Source organism: Cynoglossus semilaevis, chromosome 11 (assembly GCF_000523025.1).
Source record: "Cynoglossus semilaevis isolate Cse_v1.0 chromosome 11, Cse_v1.0, whole genome shotgun sequence".
Taxonomy (NCBI): Eukaryota; Metazoa; Chordata; class Actinopteri; order Pleuronectiformes; family Cynoglossidae; genus Cynoglossus; species Cynoglossus semilaevis.
The window spans coordinates 10,328,417-10,337,164 of record NC_024317.1 but is presented as its reverse complement, the minus strand read 5'-3'; the positions used below and the strand labels follow the sequence as shown (position 1 = coordinate 10,337,164).

General features: G+C 38.4%; 1 protein-coding gene across 3 annotated transcripts in view; it reads right to left on the bottom strand.

Moving 5' to 3' along the window:
• The window catches only part of chl1b (cell adhesion molecule L1-like b), a 62,981-nt gene that overhangs the window by 17,897 nt on the left and 36,336 nt on the right, over positions 1–8,748 (bottom strand). For all 3 annotated transcript variants that reach the window (XM_017036917.2, XM_017036920.2, XM_008320456.3), the window contains exons 7-17: positions 8,143–8,313; positions 7,884–7,910; positions 7,674–7,785; positions 7,373–7,554; positions 6,286–6,417; positions 4,266–4,406; positions 3,460–3,571; positions 995–1,167; positions 748–913; positions 509–633; positions 202–303 (exon numbers count right to left, since the gene is read on the bottom strand). In XM_017036917.2, coding sequence (XP_016892406.1) covers positions 202–303; positions 509–633; positions 748–913; positions 995–1,167; positions 3,460–3,571; positions 4,266–4,406; positions 6,286–6,417; positions 7,373–7,554; positions 7,674–7,785; positions 7,884–7,910; positions 8,143–8,313 — 1,443 coding nt within the window. The remainder of the gene's footprint in view (positions 1–201; positions 304–508; positions 634–747; positions 914–994; positions 1,168–3,459; positions 3,572–4,265; positions 4,407–6,285; positions 6,418–7,372; positions 7,555–7,673; positions 7,786–7,883; positions 7,911–8,142; positions 8,314–8,748) is intronic.

Here is an 8,748-nt window from a genome sequence, read left to right as displayed (position 1 = left end):
TCCCACAGCATGTGCAAATAACAAAGGCATCTAATGTGTATCAGAGCGGCATGAACGGATAGAGAGTGCAATTACTGTACAATACAATTACTAAAGTGCTTGTCACTCAACCATGTGCTCAAATCTGCTTTATCTTATTTAATGTTTTTTTTTTTTTAATTGGCATCAGGTTTAATGAGACTTTACTTCAGCCAGACTTACCTGTGGTTGAGCTGTTGTGATCGTCCCCAGGGATCCACTTTATTTTCACACTTCTGCCCTTGTGCTCGGTCAGTACCAAGTTCTCAGGCGCATCAGGGACGTCTGTTAAAAACCATCACAAAAACATTTCAAAACAGAATTCATTAATCTGTGGGGCGAGTAAAAAAGGACGTATCATTAGGAAGTGTTTGCACTGCAGTCTGTCTGTTCTGCAGCGATCGTCTTCATACTAAAGGTGCATCCACAGAAACCTCACCAGGGACCTCTGACCTCCTGGAGGTGAAATCACTGTGGTGTGTGAGCTCACCTAATACTAATAGCAGTGCTGAAGCTGTATCTTGGTCCACCGAGGATCGTGCCACACAAGTGTAAACGCCCTGGTCTTCGTGGCTCACATTCACAATGTGAAGAATTCCATCTTCTATCAGGTATCTGTTGGAGTAAATATAGTTAAAAAAGTTTTGGGGGGGTGTGAATTTTCAGCTGGGACTGAGTCGGTGAGTCTCAGAAGGAAGTAAGAAAATGAAATAACATCAAGTATCCCACCTTGAATCCTCGGTGTAGTTAAGGGCTATCTCTACATCATCTTTTTCCCACAGGAGCTCAAAGTCGTCGCTGAAGGACTTGTCGTACTCTGCCTGGCATGAGAGCTGGGCCGTGTTGCCTATTAGGATCTGCTGGTCCTCTGGGGCCACGACTATATGAGTGGGATCTACCGTGGGGCAAATACAGCTTTAGATACACCCCGAAGTCTAGAGTCACCACAAGCGTTTCTTCATCTAAATGCATTCACCTTTCACATAGAGCTGAGCTTCGATGGCAGAGGACCCCTCTATGTTTTTGGCCCAACATGTGTACTGGCCTGTGTCTCCTTTCTCAACGCTGTATATCTCCAGTGTCCCATTGTCATGAACAGTAGACCTCAACTCTTGAACTTGAATGGAGTCAGGGGATTCATCCTTGCTCCTGAAACAGGACGCAAATAAATAAACGAATAGCACACAGTATACACCACATATTGTTCATCTATATATAAATATATACAGATGTCCATATATCCATATTTGTGTCAATACTGAATATAGACATATTAACTTGAATATACAGTATATAACTATATATATATATATATACACACAAATAGACACATGTATGTAAATACATAAATACAGTATATAAACATATATATACCTGTATATGTATACATACACTGAGAACTACTTGTTCTACTTGTGATTAATAAAAATATGCCGTTTTGAGTTTTAGCTACTTTTTAGCTACTGATCAAACCAAATCGATAGATAAAACCTTGTAAAAAACATAAATATAAATTATGTTGGGTTTCAGAGGTTGATCATCATAGACTGTTGGCTAACAAGTACGCTTCTGAATATCTTTGCTGTAAATGTCTGTTTTTATGCATGTAAATCAGGTCATTATGTTTATTATTGCAGTGCAATAAAAAAAATGAAGAAATGTGGTGCAGTGCACCACGAAATGTCAGCGTAAATTGGTTGTTTATCAAGAAGAAAGGGCAATGGTCTGTCCAGACTTCACAGTAAGGGACAGACAATGAAGTGGACTGAGGGGGAGAAGTAGATAGAAACAAACCTCAGTTAGAACGTGAGGTTTACGGTTCAAAGAATAATAAACATCTAAACTAATTATCAACTAAATTATATAAGAAAAAATATATATTATATATATTCTTAATATATACAGTATATATATATATATATATATTTATATATATATTTAATTTATTCAAGACATTTAAAGTTATTTTAAAGGAATCATTGGAACAATCCTATCACTGCTTTCAAACCAACTTCCATTTAATGACCTTAACAGTACTGGAACCTAAATGACTATTTGCGAGGGGTTTTTCTGGCCAATGACATAAAGTTTATCCTGTTAAATGAATCACAGATCTTAGTTTATACTGCATTCCTAGAAGTGTTGTCATCTTTTCAAGGATTTATTTTTAAAGATTGCTTCTTATTGCAGAGTTTCTGTGAAAACTGCAGTTTCCTGAATGAGTCATTTTCAGCCCTTTGTGACGAAAGGAAACTACGTGGGTGGGAATGAGTTAGGATCCATGTCAGGACTTCTAGTCATGCACCACATACTGTACGGCATGTTATAACTATGATGTCAAATGACAGTTTAGAACACATTAGTAAAATCTTTTTTTAAAGGCACAGAGCAAAGAACAAGAACTTTTAGTTCTCAATGAGGGTCAGTGTTTTCCATTAGCCATCAATGAACAAAATAATGTTTTAATATTTAATGACAAGCAGTAGCTAAGGTATTTTCCTACAGTACATGTTTGACAGGAATAGTATGAGGGATACTACAGTACTTTCATTATCTTCATCTTTGTAACTGAAATATTGTTTGTACTTTGAAAACTGTTTTATATTCAATCTGTGAAACAACAATCACTTTTATATATTTTCTTCAGATCCTTTTTATGTTGCATTAATTTACTGATTATCAGATAAACACTACACTCTGGAGGCAAAAATAAAGTGAGGGGGAAAAAAATGTGTGTTGTGTTTCAGGGAGACCACGGCATGAAACATGAACGCGACAAATGAGGACCGTGTGCGCTGTGCAGTTGGGATCTACTGCCTCCTGCTGGTGTGAAGGAGACAAAGTGCAATTAGATACGCACAGTGGTGATGCGCAATACTGCCAAGATGTTAAACCAGTTGGGCAGTTTCTAAATGTTATCAGAAAAATATTTTATTATATTTTCCTTATACAAGAGTGAATTAAAATATCCCTTTTACCTCACCTGATACTTCAAATACATTATCCATACAGTATATTATTTCAGAAATAACACAAAAAGAATAATTTTCAAACAGGTATTTAGTATAATGTTTGTTTGTTTGGTTTGATTTTAATTTAGATTTTTAATTTTGAGCCTGAATCTGAAGTAGCAATTTCATTATACATTGGTATTGATACCAATAGTCCTGAATAGTACTGATCCTGTTTGGATCAGTACTCCAGGGCTGCTGCTAGGAATTCTGGATGGACCCCTGTGTAACAGACTTAAGAACATGGATATATTTCTACATTCTGTGCAGAATTCATTATTCAATGCAAGACTTATACCCAAGAAATGTCTCAAAGCAATATAATACAGCAATATTAAAATGCATGAATATTTATTTGGGTCCCATCAGTCAGGGGCGCTCGGAGTCGTCCTAACCCCCCCATTCCTAAGCAGCGACTACTAATTCATACCATGAGATGGTGGAAGGAGGGGAACTGAAGACCCTGCAGTGCATCGTCACTCCCTTCCCCTCCACAGCAGAGTATTCCTCGCCCTCTTTGGTCAGAATCATAGGAGGTAAATCTGAAATAACCAGAGACAATTCAGCCAAAGTTTGTAAGGACAACAGTGGACACATTGGACACGGAGTAAACACAGACAACAGTTGTCCTAAATGCAGAGCTAATTATGGTTTGATAAGGTCACAGTGACGCCAACCTGTGTCTGAACCGAACGGCTGTTCATAGAAGACAGCAGAATGAACCCACTAAAGGAACCGCATCTTATCAGTCTCTGTCATTGCCTTCAATTAAAATGCTCCGTCTCTAATTGTTTGGCACAGCAGCATCTGGGACCTAGCATTCAGGTGTTATTACCGCTCGGTGCTGAGAACAAACTCTCCATGTAGGTACAGAGCAATGGGAATCCACGTAGTTTCTCCATTTTTTTTTTCTTTCTTTTTAATCTCTGCCCATAAAGCTGCACACGTTGGTCTTATGACACTAACGTCATCCTGGGGATTGGGGCTGATCTTGTTAGCGTACACAGTAAATGTCAGGGAACGCCACTTGTTGCCCCAGAGGGAGACACATGTGTCTAACAAAGGCACTGCAGCTCCACCACAGTCCCGTCTGCTGCCACACCTGCACAATTGTCTCTGGTTTATGGACACACACACACACACACACACGTCTGCTGCAGTTTATCTCTCAGTGACAGACAGGCACAAATGTGTACTAACAAAAACATAAAAAGTGAAGTTAGAGTTCATACATACTCATGACCATGATGTTGGCGTTGGACAGCAGCGTTCCATGTCTGTTGGAGGCCTCACACTGGTACACTGCACTGTCAGACGCTTTGGCGTTATACAGAACTATAGTGTCGTCGAAGAACTTTCTGTTTTCCGCAGGAGAGTCTGCAAAAACACACACAAATAAAAGCAGCTTGAAATGAAAAGCATCCAGGATGTGTGTCGTGGTACCACATACGTTAAATCTGGAACTACAGTACACACTAGAGGTGCAAGAAAATATTGCGGTATAAGAAAATATTGCGTCATTTCCTGTCATTTTATAGCACTTTTTTATTACCTATTGCCATGAAAATATTTATGGAACTGGTTCATTTTATTTTGTTAGTAACCTGATATTAATGTAACACCATTGTGTTTATTGTGCTGACAGTTTACCTACAATTAAATTGCTTAAAAAAACCTCAATATGTTGTCGTACCTATAGTATCGCAGGAATTGCAGTACATCGTATCGTTGCCCCTGTATCGTGACTCTCATCGTATCACCAGATTCCTGTCATTACACCCCAGTACTCAAATCTCACACGCGTGTTCATGTGAGTTTTTCGAAATGTAGCGAAATGAACACAGTTTTTGTGTTGGTGCTAACAGGCGGCCGTGGCTCCAGACATACAGTATATCATCATTTGTTTCCTCCTCCAGTCAATTGTAAGGAGCCTCAGGGAGTTCATGGGTGTGTTCATCTGCAGGGTGGCTGCTTTCTGCTCTGATTTATTTGATGTATTTTTGTGATGCAGAACAAAAAATAAAAGGTCAATTTTTGAAATATGTGATTTTATGATTATCTTTTAGTCATCTGCAGGGTGGCTGCTTTCTGCTCTGATTTATTTGATGTATTTTTGTGATGCAGAACAAAAAATAAAAGGTCAATTTTTGAAATATGTGATTTTATGATTATCTTTTAGTTGTCACACTTATTGGAGGTGTACAGCTCCAAAGAGCTCTGTGGAGCTAAAGTCAGAGAACCAGCTGTATCCACCACAACCAGCATGATTGACAGCTGGCTTAGAAATGTCATTTCCAGTAATTAAAACTGTATTAAACTGTGAAACAGCAGGTTTGAATAAAAAACAACAACAGTAAACCACACATGTATTTTCAACATTTTAACCGCTAACCAGTTTTTTATGGTGTTAAGAAAAAATGTTTTTTTTAAAAACCCAGTTATTTTCTATTATGAGTGGCATCTTTATATGACAGTCTGTTCTGCTCTGCTTCCCTTTTTTTTCGTAGACATGTTAGCGTCCCAGTGGATGAAAGTCAATTTTAAAACACTCTGAGCCTTTGACAGCTCAGGGTTATTCTAACAGCATTTCACAGTTTATTCTTCCAACAACCATTTAGTATTTATGGCTTCAGTGATGTTCCCACCAACTCTGACACACTGTTTACTCCTCATATAGTTTATATTTTATACATTCTCCGCTCTTGAAGAACAGAGAAACAAAGTCAATATTTAAGAAACCGTGCAGGTTTTCTAAACGGTGTTCCTAATAGTTAGTGGCACAAGCAGTTTGTAATGAACTGTTTAGTCAGTGTTCACTTAGGTCCTGGTAGAACTGCATTTGTGATTTATTGTACAGTAATAAATCTGCAGAGACACAGATGTGAGTTCAGCCATACAGGTGTTTCTACAGAACCACATTTCAAACATTTCTTCCTGATTCAGCCACAAATTAAATCAATTCAATTCTTATAGAATATATATTTAGAATTAAAGTATATTTCCCTTCATTATTAAACAGATAGGAAGAGTAAACACCCTGCAGCCACAGTGCATTTGCCCCCAAACCATTATTGCTGGTAGGACCACAAAGAAAAATCATTTTCTAAAACTGATTTTAATAAAGTCAAACCATCTTAAGAATTTAGAGTTAGGTTTCTGATTGGACACTGAAGATTGTGTCCTTTGGCTGCATACACTAAAAAAAACAACCACATGCAGAAAACATGAACAGGGAGGGGTGCTGGGAGGAACTGACCCTGCAGAAGAACGCCGTTTACTCTCCATGTTATCGCTGGCTTGGGCGTCCCTGTGGCAGAGCATCTGATGAGCACATCTGAGCCCACCATGCTGAGCTGACTTTCCGGCTCAAACACCCACTCTGGAGGCTCTGTGGACAGACAGACAGTTGGTCAGTAACACCCACTCTGGAGGCTCTGTGGACACACAGTTTGGTCAGCGGAAGAGTGTGAATGTAAGAAGAAAAAAACAAAACACGTGTAGAGAAACAGAGAGTGGAGACAACTGTTCACACAGACAAACATGACCTTACAGCAGGGTTTCAAACTCCCGACTCTCGGGATACTTTTGGCCGGTGAACAACACTCATGCAGTCCCAAACTAGATGTCAGTGTAGTGTAATCTGACCAGTTGCTGGTAGTTTTTGACCTTTTTGAGGGGGTGACTGTCCCAGTTCAATTGAGTTTGAGATCCCTGTCTTACAGTTTGAAATGTATTTTTCTAAAATATATTTTTTTAATCGCAAAATCACCAGTTATTACTTTGAGTGTCAGTACTTAACACTGTACTCAAAAATTTAAATTTCCTCATTGTTCAGTGTCACAGGGAAGTGATGAGTGAAGGACAGTGTTGTATGCTTGAAGGCAGGACACAGGTGGAGCACATTAGGTAATCTAAGGAGGGGCAAACACAGAAAACCCCGGTGCAGGTGGTGAGACTGACGATGAGGCAGGAGGGGAGGGTGGAGGAGACGTGACGGATCAATGTTTCTATTGAGAAAGACAGCGTTCTTGTTCTACACTGACTCACTGCCTGTTAGAACTTGTCAGGTCATTTGTCCTACAACATTATAACGTTTGTCACACATTTTTGGCATCATTTTTTATTAGTTTTTTTTTCCTCTTTGCTTCACTACTGAAGGTGATTATATGTACCGCCGCTAAAAATGAAATGGCAAAAATATTTAAAAATTATAAGACAATCTGTCACTATACTCATCCTTAATCAGGGATCTGATTTTATTCATGTAGCCATACATTTAAAGGTGATTCTGCAACAGATGTTTGTTCATTTAAGGAGGAGAAAAGTCAGCAGTGAAATGATACCTTCAACTCTAACTATGAAGTAATGCACAGCTTCTCCGATTCCATTTTTTGCCTTGCACATGTACTTCCCACTGTCGTCCTGGTTGACCTTTGGTACAATCAGCAGTTTTCCATGGTTCTCTTTCATGGCTTTAGGTGGAAGACGATGACCGATCTTCAACCACTCAACCTGAGGAGTTGGACTAAGAGGAATAAAAAGACACAGTGAGAAAAAAGTTAATTACTTCAACAAAACCATGCAATTTTGATAAAAAATGTCTGGTCAATTATTTGACTTTTTTCTTATCATGAATGAACTCACATTCCTTCAGCGATACATTCTAATTTCAGGTCCTCTCCTTTGACCAGCTGTTGCTGTGACTGGTCACCAGATGGCGTCAGAAGAGAGGGCCGTCTCTGCAGGATAGCGTTAGCTACAGAAAGAGGGCAGGTCGTGAGACAATTCATGTATTGCTGTAGTGATGACGCACTACTACAGTACTACAATACTATGGACAGACACAAAACTCACCGGCTCCATCAGTCATGTCACTCTTCTCTGAATGGGAGGTGGATGAGAATAAAAAATAATGAACATGGAGACAGAGTGGATGTGGTTGCACGTTCACAAATACTTTGATAAAAACCATAACAATAAAATGAAAAAGGTGTGTATGTGAAAGGACAAGTGACTGAGATGGCTGCTGAGGTTCTGCTTTGAACCCCCAAAAGAATGTCTGGAGAAAAATGTTTTTGATATAAGCAGTGTTTTTAAGACAAGAGACGCTTACTGGTGTTGACAATGACAGACATGGCTGTCTTCTGAACGATAGTTCTTATTTTTGGGAAGGCAGCGAAGCAGCAGTAGTCTCTCCTGCTGTCCTTTTCAATGGCGTGAGAAAAGTACAGGTCTCCGTTCAATCCTGTGGACACGCGCTCGTCCTGTTCTATGTGCTGGAGACCTAGGCACAGACAAAAGACCATTTTGAAACCGAGCCACGGATTATAATTTTACAAGGAGCTGCATTAGTGGCATTCTAAAGTACTATTTAATTTCACATACAAATATTGAAATATATGAAACAACTTACATGTAATTAAATTTAATGTTATTTGGTAAACTATAATTACTACTAACAATTTTTAACAAAAATATAATTATTTTTAAGGCAAAAAATTAATAAATAAAAGTGTAAAAATGTATATAAACTACAGTAAAATTTTGAAAAAATATTTAACATGCTCTCTTTTTAAAACCTGGTGTTTATCTTGTTGTAGATGTAAAATGTACAAAGATTTTTTTTAATTTCAAATATTTTTTTTAAATGTTAATCATCATGTCCATTATGTTCAGATAAAAAACTGTTTAACACACGTCAATATACAAAACAAACTGT